Below are 16,180 nucleotides of genomic sequence, written 5' to 3'. Positions count from 1 at the left end.
TATGATTAAACACATATTAATACTGGCCAGGATCAAGTATATCAAGGTAGATTTAAGAGAAATTTTATGCTTGCAAACATTAAGATAAGGAAGAAAGCAAAGTTTAAATCAAGATTTCAATAAAAAGAAACTCATGCTAGGAGGCATCTCAATAATTTTATTAAAACAATTCACTTTTTGAGGACTGTTATCATCCATCCACCGAAGGTAATATCGTGTTCTGTACAAAAAGAATACCTAAAACCTGATGTCCAAATGGCCACTGGAACTTTTGATTGGCAGCAAATAGCATTATTTTCATTTTGCTCCAAATCCTCTTCATTCAGTTCATTATCTAATTACCCAGGTACACCTCTCCAGTAGAATTTGAGATGACTCTGGGCTAGCATTCAATCATGAAGCTGATGAAAAAGGTACCACAAGTTTCTCTAATGATTTCAGTATTTTAGCATCTGTGTATGATGAGGGCCACAGCAATTCATGAAGATCTGCTTGACCTAGTCAAAAGAACATGCAGGTATTTGATAATTATTAGTAAAAGTCAAAATTTAATTTCAAAAAAGAAAAGAAAACAAAATAAAACATTGGTTGAGTATAATGAAAGTTAATGCTGTAAAGTTAAAGCTCAATATGATATGAGGAGTATGCAGTGACATATATATATATATATATATATATATATATATATATATATAGGTTGAGTATAATGAAAGCTAATGCCATAAAGAGTATGCAGTGACCTATATACATATATGTATTTATATATGTATATATATACATATATACATACATACATACATATACATATATATATATATATATATATATATTAAAACACGAGAATCTTGTGAAGTGCTTATCTTAAATGAGCAACAGTAAAGTGTCACATCAGTTCAGTGACGTAAAAAAGATAATATCAGTTCACCTTAAGATCTATCTGCAGTAAACCTGTCTTGCCAGTTGACTTAAGCTAATTTACAATCTCAATCAAGGTTACAGCAGCAAAGACTAGAAAAAGAACTCCTCCAACATAAGAAATAACCTGAAATTGAAAGTATTGTCTTAGATTATGTACAGGTCAAACTTAAACAAAAAATTAAAAGCATAGATATAAAGAAAGCTTAACAAACTCATGAAATTTGTCAGTGCAGTCACATTAACAGCTTTATATTTCCGTTTCTAGGAAGTAATATGCCTGGAGTTAAATCTTATTATTTTTTGTATTATTTCAAAATTGGCTTAAATTTTTTGATGCTCTATCTGCTCATATACAAGACTTATTAGATCATTTTTTAGGTAATCTAAGATAAAGAGAAAAAGAACATGTTTCCTTTGTAATTATAAGCATGGCTCAACTGAGCCAAAAATAAAAATACAAGGAATCAAATTTACTTCATATATCACCAGGTCACATTTGCAGAAATTACAACATTCACAGGACCACATTTTATAAAGACATTGCTTAAGTAACTACCTTCTCAGAGACAAATGTTCCTAGCAAAGAACCACCGAGAACTGCAAGCTGCAAGCATGAAAGTATCCATTTGTCATGTTTCATGAAAAGGGGAAGAAACTTCAAAGCTACTTATTTAAAATGAACTAAACCTAGATAATGAATAAAAGATCCATTTGCCACACATGAAAGGATCTTTCAGATATATGTCATCCCCTTTGAGCTAAATGCAAATTGAAACCTATTCTTTCAGTATTTGCAAATCACTCCACCTGATATTATAACCTTTTTTTAATTAAGGGCATGCTGACATGGCAACATCTTGTGTACATTACAAAATTTACCAGCTTGGGTGAATGATTTATGCATGAATGGTGTTGTAGAATATATTGGAGAGAGGTAACTATTTATAAAGGAAGAGTACAGTTGTTTGCACCAAGAAGTAAAATGAAGTGATGAGAAAAAAAAGAATATAAGATAAATAAAAATGGATAATAAGATACAGATTAATAGAAAAGACAACTGATGAGTTGAATAGAGATTGATATAATCAATATGTAAGTTTGGTTAAATTTAGTAGCAAACAAGTATAAATTTCCAACATTTATTTTGTAGTTGCATATAAAAGTGAACCAGAGTATCCTTATCATATATAAAGAATAATATTTTTAACATATATTTGAGAAAATTGTAAAAATTATTACATCCTGTCTCAGTTATTTACCAAAGTTGCAAGAGCATGACCAGCAGTTGCCCCTGCAATGACACCTAGAGGTGAAGAAGCTGCAGCAAGTGCTGTATAAGAGACAATTCAGCTGTCATTTTTAACATCACCAGACATTAGTGAAAACCAAGTAATAGATAGATATCACTATTCACCTATTGTGGAGAAAAAGGATTTGTCACCCCATTCAGCAACGAAGACCAAGACGAATGTGCTGAGAACAGTACTGGCTGCAGCCATAATTCCTGCACCATCTCCTGAAAATTCTGAAACTGCTAACTCTGCCTGATATGAAATTTGAAAGACATTGTTTCATAATTTCATTAACCACAAAAAGGAGAGCACTAATTTACGATTGGCTAAATGTATAACAAGGAATAAAAGGATCATTCAAAGATATAAAACATGCACATACTGCTCGACATAAAAAATAACTTCCTCTTTGTAACATGCATAGAAAAATGACTAGCATCACAAAAGTGCTAGATTTGACCCGTGGATTTGGATTTACTCAAGATGAAGTAGATTAGGTAAGATGTGAGTCTAGCTTGAATCGATTTAATGTTCTCAAGTGAAATTAAACAAGTGCCCTTTTCCTTTTCTTTATAATTTTCAGAAAGATTTTAAATTATATATTAGCCAATGATTTGATTTAATTAGGATCGGTGTTAGTTTCAATGTCCATCCAACAACGACACCTAGTTTTGCATTGGCAATATCATTGTGAGTTCATTTTACCAAATTGAGTACATCTAGAAAAGGCCAGTCAAGCTAAGGACTCAATAACTCATAACTCATATGGACACTTGATTTGCAGAATGGAGAAGAAGAGGAAGACCTACAAATAATTGTGATAAAATCTGAAAAACCAAATAAAAGATTAATAGGCAAAACAAGGAAGAACTACAATAACTGATTAAGAAAGGAAAAGGAATAACAGAAAGTGAAATATAGGGGGATTTATAGGTGACTCCAGAGATTATGCAGTTCACAGACACACAGGTGTCAGTCCACATGAATTGTTGACATGGGAATTTATAAGCCAAGAAGTTTGTCTGAATACAATCGACAAAATATTTTGGGCAGCTCAAGGATTCAGTTGGAGTTAAAAAAAAAGAGAAACTTGGTCCTTCATGTGAAAAAGAGGAGATGAAAAGAAACTCCACTAGGAAACTCTCTCTGAATATGTTGGATAAGGGCATCATTAAAATTCAAGGATCCAGTTGGAGTTCAAAAACAAGAGACAAAAAGTAAATCATATGTGGCAAAAGATCAGTGTTGTGGAGAACACATCAAAAAAGACCATGATGGGCACTGCAGTAGGATAGTTTTTAGTAGTCCAGAATACTGAATATCCATTCATATAAACAGAAAATTCATGTCAATTTCATTGTAAATATGATAACAGGCTTGCGTATCATATATCAAATATTTTGGAGTTGAAATAGATCTATTTGCTTTCATCAATAAAGATATTTCATAATATCTTAACCATGTTTCTTTTTTTAAGATTAAATTTCCAAGGGAATATCTGAGTGCGGTCAATAGGTCACCTCCTTTTGTTCATCCGTGGTTTGTTGTCCATCATCTGAAGCAGCCTCAAGCAATGTAGTAACTCCAAAGTAAACCTGAAATTATTTGAGTCAAGCAAACATGACATTATGGAGTTGTATGCACAAAATGTGCAAATAACATCTAGGGGTCTAGAGATTTGGCATCTAACAAAAAGGTGAAAATTGTCATGGCTCTACTAGTGTCCACTATTGTTTTCTTTATTATATGACAGCAGGAGTTGATGACAGTTACCAAGAGGCAAACTGCTGCAAAATCATCAATTGGAAAGTCTGTGTCACCAAACCTGCACTAATAGAATTTTTAACAGTGTCCAAGTGTACAAAAAGATCATCGATTCTTCATAGCAAGAACACCAGAAATACCTAAATGGAACAACGCCGTCAATATAATGAAATGTTCGTCCCAGAACAACCGAAACAACTGACATTGCCCTGTCAGATACAAAAAATATAAATGATTACAACTGGCTACATATTCTGAAATGCTAGATCTAGAAAATAGCTCTCCCTTGGAACAAAAAGCAACAAATAGTTTGAAGAGAATCTATTTACACCCACCAAAGAAACCCAATGAAGAAACCCAGATGATTGTAATTGTCAGACCATCAATCACATGCCTAAATTGTCAATGCCTCAATGGCAACAATCCCACTTGTTAAATTGTTATTTGCCACATTTTGTGATGCCTAAATGTCCATTTTGGGTTTCTGTTCTGGGTTAATAGAGCATTGCTATTTCAAGGAGTTCAACTTAACAGAAATTTTCAAACTGCAGTTGCTTAACCTGACAGAGTTTCCAGATTTTCTGTGCCATTACAAACTTAAATCCTGGCAGAGACAAAGCTTTCACAGAATCAAGTCAAAAAGCCAACATCTACATATGTATTCTTTCATTAGATCTCATTAACAAAGAACCATAAATGGGATCATGTTATGAAAATGACTATAAATCAAGGAAAGTGGCACAAATACAAGTAGTTGTTAGGTTCTCATTTTCAAGTCATCAAAAATCACGTGTAATATATTCTCTCAGAAATAACCTTTTATCATTAGAATATCTCTTCTCACAAACTGTAACCTGGCCCATCAGATATAGCAACATGTCAAGGACCTGCCAAGGTTATCCAATGACTGAAACATAGCTAATGATTCAGCACAAGCTATAACATCCGAACTCTTTGGTGCGCACTTTTACTTATATACTAAATTTATGAAAACTAACAGAGGCTATAATTTTCTTCAACCTGAAATGGTGCTCTCTTCTGTTGATGAATCCCCCATGCCACTCAAGAAACAGTACTATTTGCTAAAATTTAAATCTATGAGCACACAAAATGAACGCAATCAAATTCTTCTGAGATGAATTTACAGGTAAGAATATGGAAGTTTCCTTCTTTTAGGATTGTTGACAATTTGAAGTAGAATGACAGAAAACAGATCCACGGGTAACAGATAAAAGGAGAACTTTAAAGGAAAACTGTTGCAAGTTGTGTACTCACGCAAGTGCTCCAAATGTGCCTAGAAAAACTACAAGTCCAGAGTTTCTAGCTGCCAAAAGTGCCTACAAAAACAAGCAAAAATGTAGCATAAAATAGTTAATATATCTCTGAAATAACAGAAATCACAAATTTTGTCAAGCTAGGAACTTCGTATGTTTTATATTCCATGGTAGAACAGCAGACTAATAATTCTAAGGTTGAAACAAAAAAAAGAATTCATTGCTCTCAGAGAATATAGTGCAAGAAAGTGGTAGAAGTGATCAGTTCAACTTGCTGAAATCCTAAGAACATCTGGAGTGGTCTCACACTCTAGGTAAAAGAATTCTTCCACTAACTTATTGAAATCATTCTCAGTTGTTTTTTATACAGACAAGATGCCAACATTTAAATACTGCATATTTGGAGCAGATTGACATGGTGTACAAAATTTTATAATTTTTAAGTAAACATGACATGATTATCTCAAGAAAAAAGATGTTGTTCTTGCAATAGAATCCATGATCTTCAGGATTGTGATTGCAGATTTGTTAATGGTTATGGAATTAAATTTTTTTAGGATATCTACAGAAAGCAATTGTGTGTTCATGACAAGAGTTGTGTATCTATACATATGGCATGAAATTCATGTGTAGCATTTGGCTTTCGGGTTTGATGAGCACCAATGATGTATGAAAAAATAGTAAGAGGCCAAAACCTCATTCACAGGTAGCAAGCTATACCATTCTATACACTGGCAGTGGGCAACTTCTTCATTCAACAAGGTCATCATAATAATATTATCTTATTATCTTCAGAAATATCTAAGTTCTGGCTCAATAACACAAACATACAAGTTTTCAGTCCATGCTTTCTGACTTGTATGCCATAAAGAATCAGTTGAATCTTCATTGCTAACAATGCTTTGCAAGTAGGAACATTCTTCTTGATAACTTTGTTAGGAGGAATTCTGGTGCTGCAACCTAATATTGCCAAGCACACTACTTTACTATTTTTTCATGAAGAGCCAAAAAGGCAACATCAATGAGTATTATAAGGGGATCCAATATGGAGAGTTTTCAGTAACTTTTATGGATTAGCTATATGTTCCCTTATTAAATCATTTTAAGAGACTGAACCAAAAGTTGAGAGATGTTAAGTTAGGTACACATATACAAACAGTTGCTACCATGAACCCCAAGCATTATCTAATTTTGTTGATAATAACAGGTCAACTAATGCATTCAGCAAAGGAGACCTTACAGCAATAAAAAATGTTTTGTCTCCCAGTTCAGAGAAAAAGATCAGCAAAAATGCCTGCATAAACAGTGTTATAGCACATTAGATGTAAAGAAGCCAAAACCAAAAAAATGAAAATAACCATAAAAGAAGTGTCAATTTGTACAATCACATCTTTATTCTGTTTTGCATACATCAGTAACATGCTAAAACAATATACTGAGTGACATTTTAATGCATTTACGAAAGGACCAACATTTCCCGTTCTTGATGATGGAAAATTTTAGACCAAAGCAATATGATAATTCTTCTCCCGAGCAGGATAACAGAGTAAAATGGTGAACCCAGTGTATGAGATTCCAACCAATATGGGAACTGAGAATGGCATACGTAGAGAGACCATTTCTATGACCCAAACCCAGTTACCTAGGTAGCAAAGGAACAATCTTAACATTGTACCAACAATTACATGGTGTACTTTTGTGTTTATATGTGCTTGGGCTTCCTGAATGTGTGGTTGTGTTTAGACTGGTAAGTTCAAAGAGCAATTATCTGTTCGAATTGTTTACTTATGTTGCAATGTCTTTCATGATCATATTATCAACAACATGAAAGAAGCAATATCTGACATATTCAGATTTTTATAGGATCCAACTATAACAGGACCAGCGTTGTTTCTCACTTTCAAAAGCTTAAAAATTATGCATGTAAAGAATTTGAGAACTTCAAATACTGAATATGTGAAACTTCACTACTCTGATTATGAAGAAATCAAGAAAAGTTGTTTTACATATCCATCAGTTAATGCAGGAAAGTTATAAATCAATACATGAAACTGCCAATTAGTCGGTATGGTTGTTGTGTCTTTATGCTTATCAATATATTACAGGACTTGAAAGACATAAGATGCTTGGACACTATATAATATCAGCCTGCATGGATAAGCACCACAAAGCTAGCCTTCTTGCCTGCATCAGTCAAAAAAGTATTGTTGGATCTTAGCAAAAAATTTTGTGGTTCCATTCTGCAAAGGGTACCAACAGCTTAGGTTGTAACAAACTTTTTCAAATATTAGAGAAGAGCTGTATTTAGCTACTTTTAACTTTCCTGAGAAACCAAAACAGCCTAACAACAGTATGAACGGTGAAATGCCTCAAACAGGTAGATAACTGGTTAGGAACATTCAACTGAATTTACCATGATAAGCCAATTACTTGTTTTGAAGCCACTTGTACAAAGTTGATTATCCCATGAATGCATTATCCAAAAAGAAATAAGGGTCATTGAGTGGAAATTTATATCACTTATGAGTACTTATTCAAAATTCTGATAAATTCTTGAAAATGGATTATCTGGTTGCTTCTTAACTAGAATATATTGCAATCACATTAACCATCATGATCTGGTTATATATGCAAAATTAGAAGTATCAGAAAAGGAATTCATGCATCGGTTTTTCTACCGTTATGTTAGGTCAACAAACATAGAGAGTTTTTCAGTAATATAGAAACCTAAAATTGATGTTGTTCAGTAAATAAAAATGCAATATCAAGTATCGATACTCTTAACTTCATACGCAAGTTAAAGATAATAATACGATGCCACTAAGTACCAATAACAGTTCAAACTTTTAGAACATGAGTACGAAAATGTTGATATCAAAAAACACAAGGAAGATTTCCTACCGATGCAAATCCTGTACTTAGATCACCAAGATCTCCTATATAAGCCGTTGGCTGAACTCCGGAAAAATCTGTACCAGCAATTGCCTGCTGAGACACTTGAAAGGTGAGTAGACCAACAAGAAATGTCAACTCAATTCCTTTCCAAAGATCAGAGAGTGGAGATTTGCTTTCTGGCAAGAATGGGTTGTGCAGCTCCTACTCTTTGTTTCCGTAAAACTGTTATCATCATCCCTAGTTTCCATGGATCGGAGAGTTGCTTTGCCGCTATGATTGTCTAGATATCTGAGCCCCTACCATCAGATCGAGAGAATCATACAAAAGCTTAATCCGAGAGGATATCCATATGCACACACATATACTCCTTACCGTTCCATTTCCCGGAATCCGACTCCTGCACGGTCTCCCCGATCTCGTCGGAGGAGGTGTGGGAAATTGGTGAGAAGCACGAGGGCGGACGGCATTGCTGGAGGCGGGGGCGATACGGGACCAGGTGAGGTGGCGGTGGAGAGGGGCTGCGGCCGGTGCTGGTAGAGAGGGGAAGGAGGAGAGAAGGGAGGAAGATGTCGATGCTCTAGTGAAGCTGCCGCAGCGAACCATCGTTACCCCTCTCCGGACCTGCGTGTGGAGCCGAATGGATATGAGACGATGACTTCGGATCGTTTCCCTCCACAAACCCGAGGCTGCTGATTCCCTCTCTGAGCCAGACAGGAGACAGCGTATAAAACTCCATCGGAAATGGACAATATGTACGATTAGCTTATAAGGGTCTGATGAGTGTACTACATTAACTCTCACTTAAGCATTTTGGTCCGTAATTGAATGACCAAAATGGAGTTGACTCATCAGACCTGGGTCGTAACATTTGGTACATTTGGTATCAGAGTCGACATAACATTTGGGCAGGGTGAGAGGAATCAAGTAGGAAAGGATTACCCGTGGATGAAGTATTCAGATAACTCATCATGACCACTACTTAACATCCTATCATAATCAGACGAGAATGACAAATGTCATACCTCTCATGTCATCATCTATTTATCATTCATAATTTAATGATTTGGTTTGCCAACTATATTATGAATTTAAATTATGAAAAAAAACTTAAATAAATAATCCCTGGTCTGATTGGGTTGTCACTTCTCCAAAGCACACGGGTCCCGACCTCAGACATGTGTCCCTCGATAGGTCTGCTTTGACATGGTCTAATTTGAACTTGCCGAGTTCGATAACGTCGATCCAATTTATGATAGAATCAGATTGGACTCGTTTTGGTTCGGTCGGACCCATTCATTCATCTTACATCCCTAGACAACACCCCCGATCTCACCCGCAAATCCAAATGCCGATGATCGAATCGGACGGTCCTAATGCCACCAGAGTGCCAACTAGCCGTTTCCTGATTCCTATATATATGGTATGCAAACAAAATCCCCTGCTAGCGCTTCGAACCGTGGACTAGGGTTTTCGCTCTTCCCTCCAACCAAAGAAACACCCGTCGCCGCCTGCGCTGTTGTCGCCATGGGTCGCATGCACAGCCGCGGGTGATCCAACTCTCCGACTCATATCTTTCCGCTGTTTTCCGTTCTCGTTCTATCTCTCTTGTAATGGAATCGTTCTCTGCGTGTTGGGCTGCAGAAAGGGTATCTCCTCGTCGGCGCTGCCGTACAAGAGGACGCCACCGAGCTGGCTTAAGATCTCCGCAGCGGATGTGAGCTGTCGCCTCCTAATCTGGTTCCTGTTTTTGTTATTTGTTCTGTTGGGCTTTCTTTTGAACTCTGTCGATGCGGTCGCTTAGGTGGAGGAAAACATCTGCAAGTTTGCGAAGAAGGGACTGTCGCCGTCGCAGATTGGTGTTATTCTTCGTGACTCGCACGGTATCGCCCAGGTCAAGAGCGTCACTGGGAGCAAGATCCTTAGGATCCTCAAGGCTCATGGTACTAGCTTAGTAGCTTTCTCATCAGAAAAATTTCTTCTCTTCTTCTAGGGCTAGATTTTACCTTTTGTAATATGTATATGGTGCTGTCTTGAATTTGTTTCTGTTGTTCTGTTAGATTTTGAGATCGATTTTGATCATGGGGTTGATGTAGGGCTTCAACCGGGGTTACCAGAGGATCTGTACCACCTGATTAAAAAAGCAGTAGCCATCAGGAAGCACTTGGAGAGGAGCAGGAAAGACAAGGACTCCAAATTCAGGTTGATCCTGGTGGAGAGCAGGATCCATCGCTTGGGTCGGTACTACAAGAGGACCAAGAAGGTCGAATCTACCTGGAAATAGTGAGTAGCTCTACCACTTTTGTGCCGTTGCTACATGCTAATCACAATTTCATATGGTGTTTGGTAGCCGATATTTGTGGATGCACCACATTTACAGTGCTTTCTCATATGCAGGATGACTTGTTTGATAATTTATATTAGTAAATACATCTGACAATACATTTGTGGATCTCAAGAAAAGTAGAGGGATGATGCAAAATAAATAAATTTAAATGACACTTTCAGTATAATTTGCTACTCTGCATTTTTGAATGTGCAAAATATGCATTTGGGAGATAAACAGGCTACCACATCCATCCTTCATTGTGTCCACTATGCATCATAGGGCAAAGAAGTCAATATACTGGATTCCCTTTTAGTTCAACATCTAGATTCTCTAGGACGTTATAGCGATCAATAGGTTTGTACACTAAAGTGTAACTAGCAGCTCTCTGAATCCATATATATCTGATCATATGGTACATCAGTTTTGATGCATAATTTTATCAGCATCTTATGGGCTTTGATTTCAGAAGCTAGGCATTATAGTTCTTTTAGTAAATTATGGTATTTACTATGATGTCAATTTTTTGGTTTCAACAGAGAATTACAGGGAACTACGTAATGGGTAATTGATGTATTTAAAAAATTTAATTGTACCTAGGTTTAAGAAGGTGGTGAAACCATTATGTATTATTGTAGTTTTATCATGATATCGATGCCTTCAGATCTTGTAGTTGTATCTTTAATACACAACTATCAAAATCTGATCAGGCACTGACACAATGAAGCCTGTTTAGCTTTCATGTTTAATAAAAGGTTAGCAACATAAAAAATTAATAAAAATTTATGCAATATGAGAATAACATTTTAAAATGCAAACACTAACAGTCGTTGAAAGTTTGAAAAATCTTGAGGACTAAAAATTTTTAAATACTAAAACACATTTAAGCACTAAATAATTATTCTTTTAAAGATACATTAAACTAAAATAACCAGCATGTAATCAACTGTATACATGAACTAAATTCGAGCGAAGATAACACTATGTTGGTGAATCTTATAAATGTAATTTAAATGATATTATGAATATAATTTAAGAGTGATAAGCTAGAGCTCAAGAAGGTAGTAGAATCGAAATTATAATTGAGTTTCGATATGAGCATGATGTTTCTGTTGGAGTAGATAGAAATGAATATGAAGTTATTGAACATGGCACAAGGGGGATAAACATGTGATCAGTCTAATAAGTGTCATGTGTGTTTTCAGTATTCTAATTATGAGTCCTATAACTCATGAATCGTATCTGTCTGACTGGCGAACCCAAATCCCTGAGGTTTTGCAGCAGATGGCACAAAATTTTTCTATATAATTTGTTCATTTATTAAAAAAGCGAGTGTCTTGCATGCATGAAGGAAATTTGTTCAGATGATGTTGCATGGACAACAAGTGATCATAAGATCCCAACTAATTGTGGCTAGTCATGTAGGTCTTTTCTCACCATTGAGCTGTTTGGGGGCAGCATCACTAGAAAACAAGTAGTCACAAAATATATCTTTTTGTCATTTTTAATGAAGCTTGGCTCAATCTGCGTCTCATTCTAGCACTTCTAATTCTAATTGGCTCTTATCTTTTCACTGTTACATCTATGGGTCTCCTTTATCATGTTTATATCATTGTTCAAAAAAAATCCTTGTTCTATGCGTTTCGTAGCAAATAATGTTCTAATGAAGAGTTCTTGCCAATTCCATGACATGATAAAAAACAACAGATTTTTCATTCAAAATAATAAGCAAATAAATATATCTTCATGGAATCTTTTAATATTCTCAGGGTTACAAGAATAGCTATACTCCTTGGGACATGGACTCTAATGAATTTTGATATCTTTTTTTTTTAATGTTTTGTCTAGTATGTCAATTCAAGCTTTTTCTCAATGATTAGACATATTCTATTAAAGGGCAATAAACACAATTTTGATCATTTTATTCAAAATTTCTCTCATGCATGCCCTTAGGCATTCTTATAGGTCACTAGAGGTTGTTTAATACATGTTTTCTCCAAATTGTACTTTTGCAGCTTACAAGGTTCTTATCCTCCTATCTTTCTGTTATTGCCATTTATCCACGATATTAGTCTAATGACTACTTCGCTTTATTTGCACAGTGATGCCAGCATTGCCAGCACTATGGTGTCTTAGGATTATGCTTACCGTAAGCAATCTGGTTCTTTGATTAGCTTGAAGACTTCATTTGTTAGAGCGGGGCCTTTATAATTTTCAAGAGAGGACAAACTTTTTTTATTGAATTATCAAATTTGTGTCAGCTGGACGTGTTAGACGTTTAGCATCCTGTTTTATTGAACTTGTGGCATGAGAATGTGCTCAAGATATGATATTTTCTATGTTCTTTAGCAGGCAAGCGTAGATTAGTGTGTGTTAACTACAGTATTTCTTGTTTGGAGATCACAAGCTTGGATTTAGCATGGAGCAGAGAGTCAGTTTGCTATAAACTATCGTAACGAATGGCTAGAATTTTGGTTACATGTCTGTCAAACAACGTGATTGGATTGTGTATCGAAATCTTAATAGTCATGGTCGGGCTCAAAGAAGCTGATTGGCTGTACACCTTCAGTTTCTGGGCTTAAAAGATTAAGTTGTCCATAAATTTTATATTATTATGATATTTAACACCTTTATTTGTTTTATAATTTCTGATGTATACAATGTCAAGGTGAAATCGAAATAAGTATATATCTAAGGCCAATTTTTAACATAACAAGTATTTATAAAAATCAAATTGATATGGTCTTAAGAAAGATATAGTGTTGGTTGGTGTAATTTTAATTTATTGAAGAAAATAATAACTCAGATTTTAGTATCCGAGTTCAAATCACTTGATTTAGTTTTAATTATAACAATTTAGTTCTGTTTAAACTTTTTGATTTTAAATCGAATTTCAACTACCACATTAAATATTTAAATATATATTTGCAAGAATTAGCAGATTAAGTAATGTAATATTCGAAACTCCTCGAGGGTATGTTTGGAATTGTGACTGCATGATAAATCGTTCGCCTCGAAACCCCAACCCTCCTCTTCTGTTCAGCCAGTGCTGTATTTATTCGAAGCGCGGGAGAGTAAACAGATGCACGCAGCGGCGGCGAACGAGAGGTGAAGCTTGAGTCCTTTCCCAGAATCATCTCTCTGTCAATTCCTCCTGCTATCTGAAGTGATTTCTAGTGTTAGGTTTTGATCCGTCGGAATAGATGGTGGCGGCATACGGAGCGATGAAACCGACTGAATTGGGCCTGGAAGAGCCCCAAGAGCAGCTCCACCGCATCCGGATCACCCTCTCCTCCAGGCTCCAAGAACGTCATGAATCTCGAGAACGGTGCATCATGTCTATCACATCACTTGGATCTGGTTCTCTTCTTCTTATTTCCTTATTTCGAATTGGTTGTCCAGTATGTGCGGATCTGTAGAGGTGAGCGAAGGACAAGCGGCTGACGGTCAAGGTTGCCCACCAAGGTACTCCACATCTCTGTTTTGATATTTCCCATGTTTACTTAAATTCACGATGTCCAGCAATGTTGCTTGTCTTGATCATCAGCCTGTTATTGACGTATTGTGTCCATGGCATCAGTTTGATGGCCTCAGATTAATCTTCATCAGCGCTTTTTATAGCTTTGATTGCATTGGACGCTGATCTTAGTTTTGATGGCTTAAAGCTGACTCAACGACTTGCTCACCATCTCAGTTGCAACTGGTAGTGTATTAGTTTAGAATACAAAAACATGGACATACATTATTAACGAAAAATGAATAATACATTTCTATGATTTATTGGTTAGTATCTGTGCTTATTGATTATATAATTTTCTGCACATAAGTCTTCATTAAGCAAAGACTTATGCTAATGATGTGCAGCTTAGGTCTTAGGCTGCATCAGTTGGCTGAGCAGATAAATATCAAGACACAGTTGGCAAACTTCTGCTCTATGATGTCTCAGAGATTGAGCTTTTTTAAAGTTAATGCTTAATTAAAATGGCAGCCTTTTATGAGGAGAGTGTCTGTACACATGTACCCAGATGTATCATATCTACTGACTAGTACCCAAGAACTAAGGATGCTTTGCTGTTTCCCTTGAAGAAACCTAGAAAAGTTGTGGGCCTAATAAATAAAAATTTCAAAAATTGATAGAATATCTTGGTTTCAAAATGGTTCAGCGGTTCAACTCAACTTATTATGCGTATGACTATAGAAATTTGGTTCATTATACTTTGGGTAGGCTAATGTATCAGGTATGGGGAAAACAAAAAAGAATAGTATTGCAAATCTTGACCTTTTTCATGTTATAGCATGTTCCAGAGTTAACAAAAGGTAAAATTAGCAATACTTTTGAATGCCTTTACTTATATCTCTTAGGTGCCTATTTATTGTATTAAGTTTTGTAACTTCTACTTGTATTTTGTTTTACCAGAGGCTTTTGGTGAAACATTGATTGGGGAAATAACTAATACCAAAGATGTAGCTTTTAAAGCTTAAGCTTTTAAAATTTTGTGCAAAATAAAAATTGTTGTTTCTTTGCACTAGGATTTTCTTTTGGATGATTTCCCTAAAAAAAGCTCCTAGTATTGCCTTTTTCTTGTAGAAGGCTCCATATTGGACAAAGGTGATCTCAATCGCCCTTTTGTCATTTTCTTCATTTTTCTCTCTTTCTAGATACATTCAACTGATATAATATTGGTTCAATTGGATGAAATTAAAAAGAGAGGGAAATGAGGAAAAAGACAAAAGAGTGGCTGAGGGTATGTTTGTCCAGCTGCAAAGATAGGGTTTCTCTATTGGAAAAATCTAATATGCTCTGCGGGAAAGGCAACAATAAGGGGTTAAAAGGAAATCATCTTTTTCTTTTTACTTTCAGGATTTTCATAATAAGGGTAGTTCTTGAGGAAAAATAGAAATAAAGTTTTTAAGTGAGTCTGGTACACTACTGTTGTACTTATCTTTCAAGTGTTTGAAATGCAAATTTGAAGTTGAAAAAAAGTCCATTAATGTATATGATAATATGTGTTACACAAAAAGTTTACAGTTTCTTCTTTCATAATTGAGCATCTTGTATGGGGTCACCAACAAATAATTTGATTGTGCAGATGAGTTTGAGTTTACAAGTAAGAGAATTAGTCTATGCTGAGATCTTCTCTATGAAGTCTTACAAAACAACTTTTTAAAACTGATGCTCGGTCTGGTTGTCTGTGGTGACCATTAGCCTAATATGACAGCTTGAAATACTAAAACAGGATATTCCAATGATTATTGCTTATCAGTGTCCGATTTGGACTTGACTTTGAAGATTATAACAATCATAAGAAGGCTCCCTGGAGTACTAGAGCAGAGCTTTCACCTTCTTTGAGAAAAATGAAACTTTCAAATGACCAGGTTTTAAAGTTTACTGTCCTCTTTGGATCTATGTTTAATGAGGTTTCCGGTTTTCTGACTTCATACTGTTGGTCTGGTTAATTTGCATGGTGGTATTGCTTGGATTGGCAAAGGCATGTTATCTTACGGGTTTGCTTTAGACATGTTATCTTGTAATTGGAGTCATGCCAGTATCATGTTGATACAGTTGAATCCACTAATGCTTTGATCTGTTTCCAAGTATATCATCATGTTATCTTAGTCTGCAACTTTTCTGGAACTTGATGGTGATCTTTAATCGCATGAACCAACACATGAAATCGGTTTGAGCTCCGTGTACCCCAGAGTAATTGATCTTG

The 16,180-nt window shown here is 35.5% G+C and overlaps 2 protein-coding genes across 2 annotated transcripts; one reads left to right on the top strand and one right to left on the bottom strand.

Moving 5' to 3' along the window:
- Window positions 1-120: 120 nt before the first annotated feature.
- On the bottom strand, window positions 121-8,746 carry LOC135586598 (GDT1-like protein 1, chloroplastic). The gene is made up of 12 exons (XM_065095709.1): window positions 8,516-8,746; window positions 8,150-8,344; window positions 6,489-6,542; window positions 5,250-5,311; window positions 4,115-4,183; window positions 3,984-4,035; window positions 3,731-3,805; window positions 2,333-2,462; window positions 2,178-2,248; window positions 1,475-1,522; window positions 926-1,042; window positions 121-497 (listed from the first exon to the last, which is right to left on the bottom strand). The coding sequence occupies exons 1-11, from the start codon at window positions 8,744-8,746 to the stop codon at window positions 971-973; spliced, it is 1,059 nt and encodes a 352-aa protein (XP_064951781.1). The 3' UTR covers window positions 121-497; window positions 926-970.
- An 846-nt stretch (window positions 8,747-9,592) lies between these two features.
- LOC135643138 (small ribosomal subunit protein uS15-like) lies at window positions 9,593-12,848 on the top strand. Its single transcript, XM_065159780.1, has 5 exons — window positions 9,593-9,690; window positions 9,785-9,857; window positions 9,945-10,083; window positions 10,237-10,423; window positions 12,569-12,848. Exons 1-5 carry the CDS (start codon window positions 9,668-9,670, stop codon window positions 12,600-12,602), a joined length of 456 nt encoding a protein of 151 aa, XP_065015852.1. The 5' UTR covers window positions 9,593-9,667; the 3' UTR covers window positions 12,603-12,848.
- The last annotated feature ends 3,332 nt before the right edge of the window (window positions 12,849-16,180 follow it).

This window comes from Musa acuminata, chromosome BXJ1-1 (assembly GCF_036884655.1).
Source record: "Musa acuminata AAA Group cultivar baxijiao chromosome BXJ1-1, Cavendish_Baxijiao_AAA, whole genome shotgun sequence".
Taxonomy (NCBI): domain Eukaryota; kingdom Viridiplantae; phylum Streptophyta; class Magnoliopsida; order Zingiberales; family Musaceae; genus Musa; species Musa acuminata.
Note: the sequence above shows the minus strand (reverse complement) of the source record. Positions and strands in the feature narration are given on the sequence as shown.